Source organism: Sinocyclocheilus grahami, unplaced genomic scaffold, assembly GCF_001515645.1.
Source record: "Sinocyclocheilus grahami isolate Dianchi unplaced genomic scaffold, SAMN03320097.WGS_v1.1 scaffold1511.1, whole genome shotgun sequence".
Taxonomy (NCBI): domain Eukaryota; kingdom Metazoa; phylum Chordata; class Actinopteri; order Cypriniformes; family Cyprinidae; genus Sinocyclocheilus; species Sinocyclocheilus grahami.
The window spans coordinates 25962-45095 of NW_015506690.1; the positions used below are offsets into that span (position 1 = coordinate 25962).

Here is a 19134-nt window from a genome sequence, read left to right on the forward strand (position 1 = left end):
ACTCAAATCTGCAGACTGGCTCTGACTTTCGCCAACTAGCGTCAATTTCTCCAGACTGTAAATCGGTGGAAAATTGGTGCAAAAATCATGTAGTGTATTCCATGTTTTAATAATTGTTCTGAATTAATAATTTCTAAAAGTTCCATAATTATTCTTTCTAGTTTTTTTTTTTTTATAATTTATGTGTACAGTTTTAGATGCATTACATTAAAATCTGTGTTCTTCTAACTGTATTTATGTACTGTAAATCACTCAGTTAATGGATCCGCAGATTACCACATCATTAGGTGTTTTACCAGAGGGGTCCTCAAGGTCTTGTGTGTTTCTAAACTAATGAAACCACAGTGTGAGCGTAAATCCTATGGAAATGTGACTAAACAGAGGCTATTAGACAGCTCTGCACTGTAAATGAAAACTGAAACTCTGTTCTTACTCTCTGTTAGCATTCTACACATCTATACTGCGAAAGGCCTGAGGGAATATGCTTTTGCTGCTGCGGAGAAACTTCGCGAACTGGGGAAGTTGGACTCTAAAGAACATAAGGGCAAGGTGAATATCACAACAATAATTCAAGATGTACCAGGGAGATTTTTATGATCGCACTCACTGACTTTCTGTTCTCTTGAAACCCAGACTGCTTTGCTGGTGGCTGTAACTGCCAGTCAGCCAGATATAGTCCAGGATCTACTCTCTCTAGGTGCGGACATCAGCATCTGTGACGTCAACGGTCAAACTGCACTTCATCTGGCTGCCACCTATGGTTTCCCTCGTGTCATGCAGGTGAGAGACCACCCATATACAAACCATTCAAAATCAAAAAAGCATGCTTCTAAACTTCTGTGTTCTAGGTTATACTCTTTGCTGGACTGCGAGTGGACCTGGAAGCTCGTAATTTTGAAGGTATAAACCTTTACATATTGTTCCATAAACATCAGGGACAGTGGCATCTGAGGAGACAATAATTTACAGCCCACCTTGCTTCTGCCTGTTTTTTTAGGCCTGACTCCTCTGCACTGTGCAGTGATCTCTCACTGTGCCACGATGAAGGCCATAAATGCCTCCTCCTCATCCTCAACATGGTTGGCTGATGGCAGTCTACAGACTCAAGCAGAAGATAAACTGATGTGTTTGCGGCTTCTTATAAATGCTGGAGCTTCAGTTCTCAGCCAGGTACTCCGTTTTATGGCTTTTTAATATTTTATATTTTCAGTACAGTTTAATCCAAATGATAATAAGGTAATGTGTTAATTAATGCTAAAGGACCCTTTGGTGGATAGACAGATGGTGCAGGGACCGCCACTAAATAATTTTTATTATGAAACTGAGTGTTGCATTAAGCCTGGCCCATAATAACATGAGTAAAGTGCCATTTTAAAGAAGCCAATAAAATAATAATTATTGATGTATAGAGATGTAAAGTTTAGGGTTTGCAATGATTTTATCTCCTATGCTCACCAAGGTTGCGTTATTTGATCAAACATACAGTAAAAACAGTGATATTGTGAAATTTTATTACAATTTAAAACAAGCTGTTTTCTATTTTAATACAAAATTTTATATTAAAATGTAATTTATTTCTATGATAGCAAAGCTGAATTTTCAGCAGTCATTACTCCAGTCTTCAGTGTCACACAAGCTTTCAGAAATCATTCTAATATGCTGATTTTGAGAAACATGAATGATTATCAATATTGAAAACAATTGTACTGCTTAATATTTTTGTGGAAACAGCTATCTTTTTTTCCCCCAAGATTATTTAAAGAACAGAAAGTTCAAAAGAACAGGATTGATTTGAAATAGAAATCTTTTGTAAGGTTATAAATATTATTGTCAATTTATTTTCACTGTTGATCAATTTGAATGCATTATTGCCAAGTCTAAGTATTCATTTATTTAATATCTTACTGACCCCAAGTAGCACACAAATCACAGATACTGACATTTCCAAATTATGTTAGACATTTCCGTCGAATAGGAAAAGATATATTTCCCAAATGTTCCTTTCAGACAGACAGATAAACAACTGATTTTGTCTTTGTTCCATACAGAGCGGTTTCGTTTTGAGACTGCCGCACAAGGAGGAAACCTCATTCATGCCACACTAACTTTGATGTTGCTTCAGTTTCACTTTGTTGGCTAATATACCTCTGTCTTTTTCAGGAAATCAAAAGCAACAAGACAGTTCTTCACCTGGCAGTGAAGGAGGGGAATATCCAACTTGTGCGCTTCCTCCTCAGCCTCCAACTCTCCAATATGCAGGCGTTCATCAACATGAAAGTGAGAGACACATGATGACGACATTATATTGACTTTCATATAAATACAAAATCATACTCAAGTAATATCACACTTGCCTCGTGCCACAGGTAATTATAGCTGTGGTGAAATTTTGACCAACAGCACTATTGTGGGTGTGAACAAGAAGTTATTGTTGAGTGACTTTACATTTTAGATACAATAGTAAAGTTTCAAATGAAGACAAAGCTAATTTAACTGCTGCATGTCTCCAGTCAATCATCACGCACTAACAACATTTTATTACTCGGTGAATAAACAAATCTGTTAATTGAATGAATCAATGGCTCCCAGCATGACTCACTTACAAGGACAGTCACCTGTTTTCATTCCTGAATAAACCTGAGTTTTTATTCACTCATAAATCTGTTTTGATTATCAACCAGTGTTTTTGAACCAATCGGTTGAGTGAATGATTCAATGAATGATTCACTTATAAAGACAAGCACTTGTTTAATTCCAGAATGAATCAGAGTGTTTTTAAGAATTGGTTGAGTGAACAGCCCGATGATTTACTCATCAATACAGTCATCTGTTACGTTTCAGAATGTATCAGTGTTTTTGAACATATTGGTTGAGTGAACAGTTCAGTGACTCCCTTATTTCGTTCCTGAATGAATCAGAGTTTTCGGAGTGAACAACCCAGTGACGTACTCATAAATAATGAATTAATTTTCAATGAATTTGTGTTTTTGAATTCAGTTGATGGAACGATTAATTGACTCAATCATAAAGATAGTCACTTGTTTCATTCTTTGTGAAAAAAGAATCTTTGTGTTTGAACGAAGTCATTCATTAAGTCACTTGGCATCACCTACTGTGTAACCTGCAGAAAGAGTCACTGAAAAATAGGCACGGCTAATATACAGACTAACAGCCTGTCTGAAACACGCAAACACAGACAAGACACATGGACGAGCGGACTGTAACTAACCGCTGTATAATGTGATGTAATCATCACTAAATTTATCCCATCCTCTAATGAACTCTAGGACATATTACTTAAAAACAGACAACAGTGTGGACATGATTTTCGACAAATGTCTGTCTCCTCTCAGGCTCACGGACACACTGCCCTGCACATGGCCGCAGGGCTGCATGGAAGCCCCTTTCAGGAGGAACTGATCCGGCTGCTGCTGAGTCGTGGTGCTGATCCCAGCATCCGCAACCTGGAGAACGACCAGCCCGCTCATTTGCTGCAAAGCGGAGACACAGGAGAGAAAGTGAGAGGCTTTTCTTTATTAACAACCAGTCTGCCTGATGTGTGAAGGACTTGTGTGTAAAGCACCATACGAAAACATTCTCTTGTACAGTTTCTACCATCTTTTTAACAGCATGGAAAGAAAGGAACAGATTACACAGTAGCTGACCCACCATTTTCCCTCGCTCACTCTCTCTCCCTCAGCTCAAGCTCATCTTGAAGAAGAAAAGTGCCTCCTCTAGGCGGCGTTTTACATCCTTACAGGACCAAGAGTGACTAGGACTGATTTTTAGTCCCAGCGTATCCCACTTTCTCCAATAGAGATGCAGTCATCTGGATCAAATAACAGTATGCGCTTGAAACATTAATCTTGATCATTTTGTTAACTGTTCACCATCAAGATGTGGACAAAAACTATTCAAAGAGCTGTTAAAAACGTTCATCTCTGGAGAAAAATGGGTTTATCATCAGTATCCTTTTATGAGGATTTTCACACATTGCATCATTTTTAGTATGACAGTATATTTTTTTAAAGATCATTCATTGGTTCTGTACCATAAAGCTGCTTCCCAGTTTATTTAAAGATGAAAACAAATTTTAGTGTGTTCATGAATAGTGATTTCAATGAAATTGTCATGAGGACTGTCAGTACCAGTCGAGTTTCCACCTTCAATTATAAACCATATTGGTTTGCTTACAAGAGCAGCTGAGCTGATTTTTTTTTAATTCACTGTATCAGTGGGGTATTCTTTAATTGTTTTGATATGTATTTATATAGCTTCTGGTTGGTAGATGTTGCATATTTTTCTCTGTGCTCATGTTCATGTTACTTTCACTCAGGGGGAAAGATCGGTTATTTATTTCATTGTTTTATATGAATGACATCAGTTCTCTATGTAATGCACTTTTCTCAGCAGCACACTTGATATCATAGCTGTCCTTACAGGAGATGTGTCATCCAGACATCATGTATGTGAATGTGTTATTTTGGTGAGTCATATATGAGGGGGTGAAATCAAATGTCAGGGGGTTCTGAGGTGAGAAGGTAGTTTTGTCATCGAGACCTGCCAGAATCAAGATGTCAGAATTATTAATATGATTTAACAATGTCATTTCAGTGGAATAGTATGAAAGGAAAGATTTTTCTATGTGGGGATAGTGTCCATCTTGTATCAAGATTTCAAATGTTGGAGGATGTTGTTGTTGTTGTTCTTGAGTCAATGATATGCATGATTCACCTGGTTGAAGTACAGAGTCCCTCTGGAAATTCAAATGAGGGAAAACACACGCTCATGTCACTTTCTAGTAAAACAAAGAGAGGTCTGTGGATTTATGAGAATTAATTTGAAAACAAAGCGCAAACTGCTTTCTGTAGAATTCATTTATGAAACTTTGCTCATTGTTTTAGTATATATCACAAACACTCAATGAAACCATCTGACTAAACCAAATTCTGTGAGTATATGAAGTAGCATTAAAATTTGCTTGATTGTATTTACAATGTTTTTTTTTAAATATTGTTCATGATGTGTCATCTTTAATAAGCAACATTTATATAATTATTCATGTATTTCTGCAAATCATTAATGTTTTATTAATGTGTTTGTGTGTTTTGCATTATGTCAACTGACCAAGCCAAATTAAATACGAATAAACCTCTGTAACTCAGAATCTTTTATTGAGCCAAATGTCTTTACATGACTAATATTTGGATGAATAATAAAAATGCCTTTTCATATAGTAACCCTTTTCAGCTCGTTATTATGACTGCTGTGAATGTTTAGTCATACTGAACTACTTCACTTTGGAGAAAAAATAATAATAATAAAAAAAACTTCTTCAGTATAATGATGACTTGTACATATAGTCGATGTGCAGTGGTTCATTATTCTCTAAAAGTTATATGGATGGTTTCTTATTTATTCATACAAGGCATAAATACATTCAGTTGCAATTAAGTCATTTGCCTTTTAGTAACACTTAGCTGGGCACTAAAGTATTACTTTCGAAAGTACTTTGTTTACTGGAATACAGTATTCAAATATTCACGCTGTTACAATGGATATAAGATCATGTGTAACTCCAAGGAAGGGTTGCACCAGCCACTCAAAACGCTTGACTTAAATTAAGATGTTAAGTTGGCTTAGTAACCACTAGTTAGTTTGTAACACTGTTTGATTGCACCATTAGTTCTTTAAGGCAAGGCTTTCCTGGTTTCTAAGCCCTCAATAATGTGCTGTTGCAATGACGTCTGACTTCACAGATCCAAGAAATGACTTTACAATTTGTAAACAGAAGATTTGAAATAGGCTATGCGTTTAAGTTTATCTTATGGTTTGTCAAAATTGTTAATGGAAATAAGTTAAACTTCCACTGAAATATGATACGCAAATAATTGTGAAACACATTCAATAGTATTTCAAATAACCTACAATTCTAAAATAAAGAAATATATACTACAAGAGAAAAGAACTAGAAAATTGTCTTACATTTTGTTGAAACCTGGCATGCACAAGTTACAGGGAGACACACTGGACTGAGTATATTTCCATGCTGGAGAGCTATTTACTCTATATTTATTCAAACAATGTTCTCTTCATTAAAATATAAATGAGTGAAAATATCAACATCATCATCTGTCTAAATGAATGAAATCTATTACATGAAACATGAGCTCTCCAGTGTAATTCATTCAGTCAGCTAGTTTCCTAATCATTATTCCTGTTTGCTTCCATAAATATTTCCATGAATGCCCTTTTAGATCTAAGCCTCCTATAATAACAACAACATTTAAAGCAAATTATTCATGCATGAGTAAAATAAGAGGTGCATCATTAATGGTGTCTATGAACACAAAAGTGATATAGTGTAGCACATGTGCTACTGAGAGACCTAAAAATACAGCAATAGATTAGCATTTAGGCTGAGGTTACAAAAAAAAGGTCCAGCAGGTTCGACTCTCCTCCACATTCCTATAAGTAACTTTGTGCTTCTGAGCATTTCCTCTCGCTGAAATGGGCCGCCCAGTCGCACCATCTGCTTTACACTGTCTGAGGTGGAACTAAAATAAAAAAGGTCAAATTTATCAAGCGTTCAATAAAAATATAACTGTATTTTTTTGTGTAATTAATGTTTGTGTTAGTGTACCTTCTGTCTTCGGTGGCTGAGGGCCTTCCACTGCTAGATCTGTAGGAAAAAAACAAAAACAGATAATTATCCTACTAAGCCAGGCTGGTCTGTCTAGACCAGGGGTGTCAAACTCAGCTTGTGGAGAGCCAAAGTCCTGTAGAGTTTGGCTCCAATTTGCTCCAACACACCTACCTTCAGTTGTAATCATGAAAACCTTGATTAACTGGTTCAGGTGTGTTTAATTAGAGTCGGAATTAAATCTGCAGGGCTGTGGCCCCCCAGGAACTGAGTTTGCCACCCCTGGTCTAAGCACTCTGAAATATTAAGCATGCATGCGTGTCCACATTAGTCAAATGTAAGTGGTGTTGCTTGATGTTATGCAAGGACCTTACGTCAACATTATCAAACGATTTAGATCATCTCAGGATGACATGCTGAGCATTTTATCAGACTACGTCTACATTAATCCGGATACATTTGAAAACAGCATTTTCATTTTGAAACGCTCTACATCCACACGCTTTCCAAAAGTTTCTCGTTCACACTGAAATGTAGGAAAAATGCTAAATCATCATACTGCGTATGCGTAATACATAATAAAAGCTCATTAAGATGATGCAAAGAGACCAGACTTAAACTTCATAAAGTTCTTCTTACTTAAAGTTCTCATGCTCTTCTTCTGGCACAATCATTTTATTAGCAAAATATCTCCCCTCTTATTGGTGCGTCCAGGTCGCACTCAATCACCGTATCTACCAGAGCAATATGTGTCACATGACTAAATATGAATTTAAATTAACTCCACTTTCCCAATCCACACTGTAACATTTTTTAAATGTATCCACTTGGAAGAGCATCTCTTCAAGGAGCTTTGTTTTCGCAGGACAAAAACGCCATCTTGGTGTGATCGGAAAGGCCAAAATCCAAAAGGTAGAGAAAAATATGCGTTTTCTAATGTAGCTGGATTAGTGTAGAGGTAGCCTCAGTCTATATGATGCCTTATTGCTAAAAAGAACATTATGTTGTGTATTTGGTGTAATGCAATGTGTTTATGCGGTTTAAGGTTAAAAAAACACATTATTTTCCATGTACTGTACATTATTGTTGCTCCTCTATGCCCAGCCTTTCTGAAACGCGTCGATTTTTACAAAGTTCATCATTCTGAAAAACGAGGTGTGCTCTGCTTTGCCAGCTATCCAGTGCGTTGTGAATGGCCGAATACCCCAAGCGTGTGACGGAAATGTTAAGCCCCTTACCATACTGTGATGCCGTGTCCCAGCGCGACGAGACAAAACCAATAAAACCCATTACAAACGATGCATTTGTTGCATCCAGTGGGGACATAATTACTGATTATAATGACTTGTACTGTCTTTTTACCCTTTGCGTTGCGTATCACGCTGCGTAAACATAAAACCATGTCTGCATTTGTGATCGGAGAAACGACAAACAACAAGCGCTACTCTACACTGCTCAAAACTCGCGTTGCTGCCCTACTTTATAGAAACTGACACCGGCATTGTAGGCTACTCTTCGAGGAAACAGTCCTCGTCCTCCGTAAAATGCACTGCACACATCTGAATATTTGGGTTGAACAGTTCTGGAACAGTGTTGTAGATACAACTTTACCACTGATTTCTAGTTGTGTCCTCTTTTGGAAGGCTAAACAAATGACGCTTTTCCACTGCATGGTACGGCACGGTACGGCTCGGTACGGTTCACTTTTTGGGGGTTTTCCACTGGGTACAGTACCTGGTACTTTTTTTAGTACCACCTCGGTTGGGGTTCCAAGTGAACCGTACCGTTACCAGAACGTGACGTGTAAACTCTGCTGATCACAGATTGGCCAGAGAGAATCGTCACTACCTGCGTCACTGAACTTGCGACACAAACACAAAAGAACCGCGAGAATCAAAGTTACGCCTTCTTTCTTTGCGTAAACATTTGGGCGGCGTTATGCAAATCTTCCCACATCGTGACGTAGACATGTGGGGGCGTGTTAGAACGAGACGTTTTAGGTAGGCGTGGTTGACTCTTAACTTTTATAAAGAATATCTCTTTGGATTTAAGACTTTAGTCTTTGCAACTTTACAGATCTTCTTTATGCACCAAGAGCTTGTAACACTCCAAAGAGAAAGGAAAAATTAAAATTGCATCATATGACCCCTTTAATCCACATGCACAGTCAAAGCTGCACATTTCACGAGTTCACACTTACTTATAATGAACCGAGTAAAGTATTTGGCGTGCTGTCCGGGGAGAGGGCTCCGAGCTCGGTAATTACTCTCGAGCCCGGGGTACTCCCCCTGGCCGGGGAGAGGGGTCCGAGCTCGGGATTAAGCCCGGACCCAGAATGCTCCCCCCGAGTGTTCCTCCCCGTGCTGGGGTAGGAACGGGCTGAAGGTGAGGAGTCGGGGTGGTGGAGGGATGCTAAGGACGGGAGATAATGGAGGTAAGGCTGCTTTGATTATTTATAGAGGTTCTCTCTTGAGCTGATTGGATAGATGGTGTAATTACTGATGATGAACTGGCCGTGTTAATTATCTGTGCGCGCTCCTCCCGAAACTTGTTAATAAAACATCACTTGTGTGAAAAGCTCTTACTTGGATTTCGAGCATTTTAACTTTTTACCTATCAGGTCAAAAAACATTTAGAGATGGTGAAATATATAATTGAGAGGGACCTAGATTGTGGTCAATTCAATTATGAGTTTAGCCAGTTTGTAAGAAATGCATTCAATCTCATTTAATTTTTTTAATTAAACAACATTTTTCACATTGCAGAAGTACTTAAACAAATGGTTTTGTGGATTGAGAGAACTGGATGTATTCCCTGCACTGACTGAAGTAAAATTGGACTGACTGCAATGCCCGGTAAATGTCACTCTTGATGACACCATTTTCTAACATCCCAGCCATTTAAAATTTTTTACACTCATTTAGCACTAAAATGTCTATGATTAAGTGACTTACTCAGAGCAATAAGAATCCCGGTTACGAACATAACCACAGCAAGGATGAAACCCGTGGTTCGCAATGTCTCGTAATCTGAGCTCAGAAATCAAGAACGGTGAAATACCTTTTTTTTATTTTGTTTTTTATTGGCTCTCTCTCTCTATATATTTCCATGCGATATTCACCTGCTTACCGTAATGAAAAGCACTCTGGTCCATATACATGTATGACTCTGTAAATACATTGAAATACATGAAACACAAGGAACCCCTATAATAGACTTAATATGGATCTTAGGAATGTGATTCACCGTGAAGACATGGTATGATCAAGGAAGACAATGAAGGGGACAGAGTTCAGCACCATGGACAGATGCTGGTTTATTAAATCTATAAATATGGAGCTATTAGCCTGCACTGGACAGTGAGAGTCTAATGAGCTCTCAAATAACGAGCTTATTAGCTGAAATGCATTCATACTGCAATCCTTTGAAATACTAATCACATAAATAGTGATCTCAATTAGCTGTTGAGCGTGTCCTATTAGGCAGAAGGCATCTTGCAAACTCAAGTGTTTTCAGCTTCGGGTTATTGATTAGCTGCATTAAGAGGCTGCGGGCTCAGCGGAAAGCCGGTGGGAGGCAAGCGCTCCGAGAACTGCAGTCTCCACTAGCAAGTGGCGAGTGGATTTCCTCTAGTAATAATCAATAAAGCTGTCTAAACTGCCAATATTGAGCTTTTAGCAGCCTACCTATGTGAAAAAAATAAAAATTTTAGAAAATATGCAACAACTTTGTGATCAGTCCCTTAAGAACAGGCTCTATTGCGCAATGATGCGGTTGTGTCTGAACTTTAAGGTTTTAACGGCTTGCTTAGCGATTTTCAGCACTCCTCTCACTCTTAAAGTGATAGTTCACTCTAAAATGGAAATTCTGACGTCGTTTATTGCCCTCATGTCGTTTCAAAGCTTTTTGACTAGCCTATGTGTTTCTTCTGAGGAACACAAAATGAGATTCTAGGCAGAATGACAGTCACTCCCATTGTATAGAAAAAAACGAGGCTGTAAGTAAACGAGACAGTCACTCTTCCTAACATTTAATTTTGTGTTTAAACAATGTCATACGGATTTGAAACAACGCCAGTTTGATCACTTTCATTTTTGGGTGAACTAGGCTATCTATTTAAACAATCTGTCCATAGCGACGGCCTCAAATATGTATTGCCCGAGTAATGACAAAGTTTTAAACGTATTAAAGCATTTGCAATATCCAAACAAATTTAGGAAATAGGTTCAATTAGACTGGAATTACTGAATATGCATAGGACAACTAAGCTAAATATATGCAACAATATTAGTAATTCCTGTCATATTACATAGTAGTATAACAGACTATTTTATTGAATGTTCTTTTGTTATACTCACGACAAAAACACCAAAAGTGTCAAGTCTAAAGTCATTCAACAGTAGAATACACATCTTAAAATGTGTTTAATTATTCCTTATGACACAACCATGCAGTTTATCTTTAAAAGCAAATAGGTAAAAGCAATAAATAGACAAACCTGTTGAAGCTGCCATTATTGCAGTGTTTTAACGAGACAGGGTTTCCTTAATCTTGCTGTACCTGTAGGCTGTCATTCAGCACCCTGAATGAAGAGAGCCCGCTGTGGAGCACTGCATCGATGCCTCACTTCGGAAGTTACTTACTTACGCCCCCTGGCGGCACAGGTCTGTCAGTGTTCCCGGATTCGGTAGGGGAAGCTCCCAGACATGGCGTTAGGTAGATAAAATTCATCTTGGCCAATGCGGTGGGGATCCAGAGCCAAACACATCCCCCCAATAAATACATGCGACAGAGAACCCCACACATGCAGCAACAGGATTGGGGTCTATTAGGCTATCAGAGCAGGTGAGCAGAGCATAGCGGGGAGCAGATCAGTGAACGAGAGGGTAGCGTCATTTTACTTTGCACCACATACAGCACAGTAGCGTTATTGCAAACAGGAACATACATTTCCTGTAGGCGCTCATTTGCGCGGACTTTGCTTTTCCGGTGAGCATGAGCGGTACGTGAGCGGAACGCACATTCATTTAGCGGAATATTGAGCTGAGCGTCACACCGCGCAGAAAATGTGGCGCATTTTCGGCGGCCGAAATTTCGGTGCATACCTAGCATTTACCTGTCCGTTTACATCCACTATATCTACTTAAATAGGCTAAGCGATTATATATGTATATATATATATATATTCCCCTAACGCAGAAATCGGAAATTAATCGGCCAAAGAACATTGCAAGGATTAGGCTACAACATTATCTTATTCATGTCACGATCACCAACTGGAGTGCCCTTGAGCTCCACCAGTGGGCACTCCATCCCTGACTTTTGCCATTCACCCTGGACTACATTCCCCATAATCCTTTGCCGGACTCATCAGCTATTGCATCACCTGTCACTCATTAGATCTCATCATCAGTTCACAGCTGTCTCACATTAGAAGGCCTTTAAAAGATGCACACACACTCGAACACTTCGCTGGTGATTGTTTAGCCTGTAATGATTCCTAGTTTCTGTTATCCTGCCCGTGTTTCTTTGCCTTGCCTTGCCTTGCCTTGCCTTAGTGTATTTTGGATCTTGGACTGTTTATCTGGTTTTTATGATTGTTTTGCTGCCTGCCCTGACCATTGCCTGTTTAGGGATTACTCTGTCTTTGCCTGGGATATTATTGTTTGCTGGTACTGGACCCTGCCTGTCTGACCACGTTTATGAATAAAGCCTGCATTTGGATCCTCAACTCCATTGTCACCACGCCTCCTTCGTTACAATTCAATATCTGCACTCAGTTTTTTTTCCTGTGAACTAGTAGCCTATCTACCTTATTTATCTACAGCAGACAGTCCACAAGCCTTTATTTTTCACCGTTTTCTAATACATCTCTTCGGTTGCTTGTTCTTCAGACGTGCGTTTTCGTGTTCTTTCCTCAGTTTTGAAGCCCTTCGATACCATTTGTCTTAGCGTTTGTCGTAATATCGCTTTGAATCGCAAGACGCGCGCACAAGACATTGGTGCCCAATGTTCTACTCCAAATTGTGATGACCACGAAAGTGCCAAGACACATAGGGGCATGTTATGAGCAATGTTAGTTCTACAAATCCGACCGCACACTGACCAATCAGAATTAAGTATTCCAGATTGGTCATTGATCATATTCCATGATATTCTACATGCACAGAGAATGTTTTTCTTTTTGTTTGTTTTTGTTTGCGGAAGCTAGATACTATGGCAACATCAGTGACGCAGCAGCAATAGCAAACTGCTTGTAGGCTACTATTACTACTAATAACAGGCTCAACTATTTATAACACAGAACGAATACGAGAGATAAACCAGGCAGGTGCCAAGCACACATTACATAACAGTTACTTTTTCTCAAAACACTTAACGGATATAAAATGAAAATCACTTTATTTTTAAACTACAGTGTATAGTTAAATTTGTTACTTGTGCAACAAGACAAAACAGTATGGACAATTTACAAAATATATAAAATGCTTGCTTTTTTCTTTTAGCTACTGAGCACTTAACACATACTACACTAGTATTTCATAAACTTCATTGTGAGACTGAAAGGTACATGACAAATAGTAGGAAAATCTCAAAGGTATCAGCTGTTTAAGATAAACATTATGGCAAAGTAGTTCTAGCTGAGAATCAATGGTTTTATTTAAACAATGTTTTCAAAACCTCACATTTTAAAAAGGAACACTCATAGTCTTGTGTATTTAAAAAGACATACAAATTTAAAAATTGTGAACACTAGAAGAACTAAATCGCCAAGTGACTTTATTCTTCCAAATGGTCAAAGTTCTGATTAAGATTTCTCCTTAAGAAGCCATGCTTTCTGTCAAAAAGGAACCAAAAACAGCAGAGATACAGTCTTAAACATTTAGGCTATAGAACATCACGACGAATCCAAAAGGAGAGGCAGTGTCACCTTTTTCTCTGTTCTCTAGGCTTGCTTTATTTTGCACCTGCAATAAAAATAAAAAAACACCATAAATGTCAGTTTCTTTTTAAGTGTCATGAATAAAAATAAAACGGAACATTCTCACCTCTGGCTGCCTCTGGGTCAAGACCCACTGGCCTATGAAGCAGGAAAAAGACAACAAGAGAGACAAAAGTGAAAAGGTGGTCATTTCCCGAAGAGCAGAAAAATAGACATTATATTGTGATCTCTAATTATTGGTCTAGTTGCACCATTGGAACAGATGCAGTCACATTATAAAAAAAATCTGTGACAAAAAGGGTCAATTGTCTGTTGTCAATAGTACAGCGTTGTATCAAGCACAGATCACACAGAAGTCATTGTCAAAGCAAGCAGATTTCTGTTGGTCAATGTGCCAAATCCGCATGACCAAATTAAACCGGTTGTGCAATCTGGATGGTGAAATCTTTCTATATAACTTAAAATTCCTGATCGCATGGATTGAAATGACTGGATTTTTCCTGCGAAAATGTGCCCGAATATTCTCATAGAACAAAATGCATTACTGTTTTCTTCGACACTTACTTTGACTTGTTCCCTTTGCAGCGGCATTTCCGACCTATTAGAAACAAGCCGGAAATATGATCAAAACCATTGGTGGTTTTATTGTAATATACAAGAAAAATGCATTCAGAAGCAAATGGTGTTTTAGAGACACACATGAAGAAATTACATGGGTACACAAAAAACAAACAACTGTCCTTCAACACCCCTGTTGTGATCATACTCAAATGGTCTGTATACTGTCAGGGTTTCTCATTAGTAATTTATGTGGATTGGTGGGAGTTCAGAGTGTCAAAGGTTAGACTGGCTGCTTTACCCTGTACTGGTGGAACGCCATAAGTCATGGTGCGGTGTTGGGTGTCGTAGAGAGGTTTAAACTTAGAGGTTATGAAAGACATGCTAGCCTGCAACCAGTCTACCCTCAGTAACTGATATTTGTTTATCTGCATGTGTGGATACATTCTTAGGTTACATCTACAAAAATATTCTAGAAATTTGATGGCAAGTACTATACAAATGTATGATAGCTCTTAGGTAGGATGCTCTCTTTCTGAGAGCAGTACACAGATAGTTTGACACTCACTGACAATGAGGAAGATCCCCATCAAGAAGAGGATCACAGCAAAGATCATACCACCGATCCTCAGAGATTCATAATCTGGAAAGAGGATTCAGAAGAACATGTACAAATGCAGAAGTGATGCATGTTTTCATTTTATTAGTTAAATGACACAAGATTCAAATGGGAAACATTCCACATAAGCTTAAATTTTAAAATTAAAATTTTATTTGTGGTAAAACAATACACTAATTACATATTCACAAACAAAGCAGCCCTTTTGTATCAGGTGCACACAGAATCTGTAGAATTGGAACTCATTCACAAAGTTCTACACCCCACCCATTTGTTTACTAATATTTTGGCTTATTGGTTAGGTTTTAAACTCCCAAGTGTCTACTATTGTACTTCCATATAATAAATTATGACAGATTTTCCCCTAAAATTCACAGAAAATGTGAAAAGTTCTGCAGATTCCAGTTGGTCCTGCTTATGAGTGTTAAGGTCAACACAACATGCACAAACAAATCTACTAAGCTGAAGAATGACTTTGCCGAGACAGTCTGGAACCACTAAACTCCCATGTGTACTTAGTAGTTTGATTTCTAAGTAGGGGTCTTCATTGTGCTTTTAATTGTAAATGTGACTATATATATATAAATATATAAATAATCCAATGGACAATAAACAAATACAAATAAAAAGTAAATTTGGGAAATTCTGGGGTAGATAAGATTCAAACTTATGCGTTTTACCGAAGCTTAGTCCTGGGGTGAATATTTTCCATCTATTTTGGAAAAACAGTGGGGGAAACGCAAATCTCTCTGACTTCCCAGATGTTTCCTGAGGAGGGTGATGCACTTTGGCCCTGAAAGCCCTTCTTAAAACAACAGTGCTTGCCACACTATGGGAAACATCAGAGTGCAATTGTAACTCCTATAATAAAATGACTACACTCAGAATACATTGAGAAACACAAATGCCTCCGAGTAATCACTATGTTTTGCATACAAGCATCCCCCCCTTTCAGCTTTATGAAGTCAACCAAGTAATTTCCTTAATCCATATAAGTATGTATACTGCCTAAGCAGCTATAGTCCATCTGTACTCACCATAATGAAATGGCTTGTCGTACTCTGGTAAGAGAAAAAAAAATGAAAATGTCTAGAGTCAAAACTCTGCAAAGCTGTTGTCTGGGAGCAATCAAAATGTAAAATGTTAAGAGAATTTAAGATGTTAATGACATCATTCTAGTGACAAAAAAATAAAAAAAAATCTCAAATATTCTCTTCATATCTGCAAGCCATTTCTCAAATACAGAATACTATGGACAAACTGATACTGTATGGAATGTACCGTACGAGGATAAGCTTTCTGACTGGTGACTCCATAAACATTTGTACATTTTTTCACACCTGCTGTGAACTAAAAGCTTATAGTTTCAAACATACATTAAACCTGGTCTAGCCTGGCTAAAAACACTGTTAATAAGCCAATAAGACATTCAGTTAATGTAAAACTGATTCTAGACTAGAAGACACTTACCATGAATTTCATCCATTTGGGAAGCTGAGGGAGAGAAAGAGCGTTACAATTTAAATCTAACCCAGCAAAAACGTCAAGTTTATGCCAGCCAAACTATTACAGACAGAGCAATATTAGATTCTATGTATAAGTGCTTTCAGAGGAGAAGAATCGTAAAGTGCAGTCAAATTAAATTAATATAGAACTTGCAGTGATTCTTAAACTACTTAATATAAAACTGGCACCAAAGAATTGCAGTGCACTACAATGTTAAATGTACACTATGGTAGCACACTACGGTTGCACACTACATTTGAACAGTAAATGTGTTTGGACACAGACACACATACAGCCATTAAAAAAAAAATTCTAAAATATGGCAATATCTTCAAAAACCATGTGCACAAGCATGAACGAAACAAAAGAAATGCTCACACTGTGACAGCCAACATGAATAGCTTCTTTTCATTATGCCAGATCAACTTAATGTGAATTTAAAGCTCAATATGAGATTTACATTACACGGGAAGGTTATTTTAGGAATTCATCTCAAAGAACAAATTAATTAGAACATTAATTCTAATATTTTGACAAGTTCTTTTCAAATACTTTTTATTAGTATTAAACAGACATTTGGCAGAAATGTTACTTTAGAATACGTGACACCATTTTATGCCACAAATTTATCAGTGGAATAATAAACCTACGTGTTTTTAAAAAGTCTTTTCAGAGGGGCTTCTCTTTGTAAACAAGAATGTAGAAGGCATCGCTCCAAATCTCCCATTAAACATTATGAATGGCCTGACTGTAAGACTTTGTTCATCCATAATGATCTCTCGCTCACTCTCCTTCCATCTCATCCAAAAACAATGGACAAAGCATTGATGCAAACACTTTAACATTCCTGTGTACAAAAACATTATTTAATGCTGCTCATGTACGTTTATGTGTGCAGTATTTACTTTCAAGTCTGCTTTATTGTCAATTCTTCCACATGTACAGCACATACACACAGAGAATTGAAATTGCGTTACTCTCAGACCCTTGGTGCATACAGATAACATAAATACAGATTAAATACAAAATACAAATATACAAATAAGGTAAAATGTAAAAATATATATATAAAGCACAAGGCATATGGCAGATAGAGTGCAAACCAGTGAAGTAAACAACAGTGCAGATATAGTGATTGTAGTGCAAAAAATTATTTGTAGTGCAGTGTGCACTTGAGTGCACACTGCACAGTCCGACAGTGTTGGAGTGCTTAAATGGTGCATTCAAATGTTTGTGTTGGCAAAAACACACAAACGCACACAAAGAGTCTGAGAATGCAGAAATTCTCCCAGAAATTCAATGGATCAGCTAGATTTACAGTACTGAAACTTTTACAAGTGGACAAATCTCAACAGAAAACATTACAGCAGCAATACTTAAAATTTCTAAGGTCAATCAAGTCTCATCCTGTCAAAACGTTCTCCAAATGGATTAGCAGAACTGTATACCCAAGGTTTAGGTACAGCATGAGCTGCACTGGCACACTTGAAAGTCTCAAGCCTTGTGGTGTGAGAGTAGTGTTACTTCACAAGCTGTTCAGAAAAACGCTTCAGGGAAAGGTATATTCGTAAGCAGAAATGAGACACGTTGGAACTGGTTTGAGAAAATTTGCCAAAAACACGCAAAGCCAAAACTACACCATCTGCTCCAGTATTTCAGAAAAGCAGTCAAGTGCAATGGCAGCCAAGTTTTATAAAACAATAACAAACAGAAAAAGCCTTGATACAAATCAAAGTCAGACAGAAGCATAGAAAAACTTGAAATTCAGCTTTTTTGAATCACTCACATAGCAGTCCCTCTAAGCCTCTACACACTTACCTGGCATTTCCCTGCCAAAAGCTGACCCTGCATGCATACACATATACTGTTAAATCTCTAAAGACGAGTCTGTGCAGGACAAATACTTTTTTTTGTTCTAATTACATTCTTGAACAAATTAAGAACTTTATATTAACTTCATATAAAAAAAAAAAGAGTTCTCAAGAGTATAGTAGAGAATGTGCCAATAAAAAAACTAAAACAACAGCACTCACCCAAAGCTGGAGCGAAGTAGGACAAAAGCACTGCAGCTACACAAAGTTCCATCGTGTCTGAAAAAACAAGTGAGTGTGAGACACTGGGCTGTCTTCTTCAATCTCGGCCAAATTCCACACACATGCTTCAGTTCTTGAGGGAAGGTTTATAAACCTGACTAATGAAGTCTCACTTCTCTCATATTACTAACTTGACCATTTAACAAACCTCGTCCACTATGAATTGAAGAACAAGTCCTGACAGTTGTGGGTGACTTTTTGGTTGGACATCAAGTGCTCCCTTTTGCATTATGTTTAAACAACATAAGAACTTAAAATAAATAAAAAATAAATAAAGGTGATTTAATCAAGATGGAGCATTTGACACGGTGTCTGCACAAAAAGATCTCTTTCAGTTCCCCAGCATGTTACTCTCTCCTGTTGCTAAGAATGGCAAAAGGGCTATTTTTAGAGGACCACCTCAAAACAGTGGGATAAGGAGCCCAAGGGACATGGCTGTGGGGTATGGTATTTCAGATGATATTTGGTAAGTGGCTTACAGATGTAAGTGAGTGTTTTAGCGGTTTTAACTCAAACTCATCACATAACTCCCATCTAAAATACACGGTCTAATCAGCAACTGATCGCTTGGAGACTTCAGGTGGCCCCTAAATACCATCTTAGATTAAACCTAATTCGTGTGTGTATAGAAAGACCACAGTAAAGTAAACAATTCATTTGTGTACAGAAAGACCACAGTAAATTAAATTACAGTTGTTGCACAGATGTGTCACTGTTTCTCCACAAGATAAATACTGAGAAGGAGGAGGATAGAACCCCCCCCCCCCCCCCC

At 37.9% G+C, this 19134-nt stretch overlaps 3 protein-coding genes across 12 annotated transcripts in view; 1 reads left to right on the plus strand and 2 right to left on the minus strand.

Moving 5' to 3' along the window:
* LOC107570829 (NF-kappa-B inhibitor delta-like) overlaps nucleotides 1-5036 on the plus strand; it is a 13023-nt gene extending 7987 nt beyond the window's left edge. The window contains exons 5-12 of the mRNA XM_016257099.1: nucleotides 257-317; nucleotides 444-549; nucleotides 634-780; nucleotides 849-900; nucleotides 998-1170; nucleotides 2161-2277; nucleotides 3354-3518; nucleotides 3701-5036. Coding sequence (XP_016112585.1) covers nucleotides 257-317; nucleotides 444-549; nucleotides 634-780; nucleotides 849-900; nucleotides 998-1170; nucleotides 2161-2277; nucleotides 3354-3518; nucleotides 3701-3772 — 893 coding nt within the window. The 3' untranslated portion in view covers nucleotides 3773-5036. The remainder of the gene's footprint in view (nucleotides 1-256; nucleotides 318-443; nucleotides 550-633; nucleotides 781-848; nucleotides 901-997; nucleotides 1171-2160; nucleotides 2278-3353; nucleotides 3519-3700) is intronic.
* A 341-nt stretch (nucleotides 5037-5377) lies between these two features.
* On the minus strand, nucleotides 5378-9803 carry LOC107570838 (FXYD domain-containing ion transport regulator 7-like). The gene is made up of 5 exons (XM_016257111.1): nucleotides 9773-9803; nucleotides 9598-9672; nucleotides 8077-8084; nucleotides 6644-6676; nucleotides 5378-6557 (listed from the first exon to the last, which is right to left on the minus strand). The coding sequence occupies exons 1-5, from the start codon at nucleotides 9801-9803 to the stop codon at nucleotides 6426-6428; spliced, it is 279 nt and encodes a 92-aa protein (XP_016112597.1). The 3' UTR covers nucleotides 5378-6425.
* The window catches only part of fxyd6l (FXYD domain containing ion transport regulator 6 like), a 26790-nt gene continuing 14319 nt past the window's right edge, over nucleotides 6664-19134 (minus strand). The window contains exons 2-10 of one of the 10 annotated variants that reach the window (XM_016257105.1): nucleotides 18303-18359; nucleotides 18088-18114; nucleotides 16234-16257; nucleotides 15801-15824; nucleotides 14713-14787; nucleotides 14151-14184; nucleotides 13693-13724; nucleotides 13575-13611; nucleotides 6664-6682 (exon numbers count right to left, since the gene is read on the minus strand). In XM_016257105.1, the coding sequence (XP_016112591.1) occupies nucleotides 13601-13611; nucleotides 13693-13724; nucleotides 14151-14184; nucleotides 14713-14787; nucleotides 15801-15824; nucleotides 16234-16257; nucleotides 18088-18114; nucleotides 18303-18359 (284 nt within the window). In that variant the 3' untranslated portion in view covers nucleotides 6664-6682; nucleotides 13575-13600. Of the gene's footprint in view, nucleotides 6683-13045; nucleotides 13612-13692; nucleotides 13725-14150; nucleotides 14185-14712; nucleotides 14788-15443; nucleotides 15593-15800; nucleotides 15825-16233; nucleotides 16258-18087; nucleotides 18115-18302; nucleotides 18360-19134 lie in introns of those variants that run through there. The other 9 variants (XM_016257104.1, XM_016257103.1, XM_016257109.1 and 6 more) reach the window with 9 other exon arrangements.

Coding starts and splice junctions, on each gene's coding strand:
- LOC107570838 (XM_016257111.1), bottom strand. CDS start 9,803: ATGTATATGGACCAGAGTGCTTTTCATTACG. Junction 9,673..9,772: donor CCAGAGTGCTTTTCATTACG/GTAAGCAGGTGA, acceptor TTCTGAGCTCAG/ATTACGAGACATTGCGAACC. Junction 6,558..6,643: donor TCAGCCACCGAAGACAGAAG/GTACACTAACAC, acceptor TTTTTATTTTAG/TTCCACCTCAGACAGTGTAA.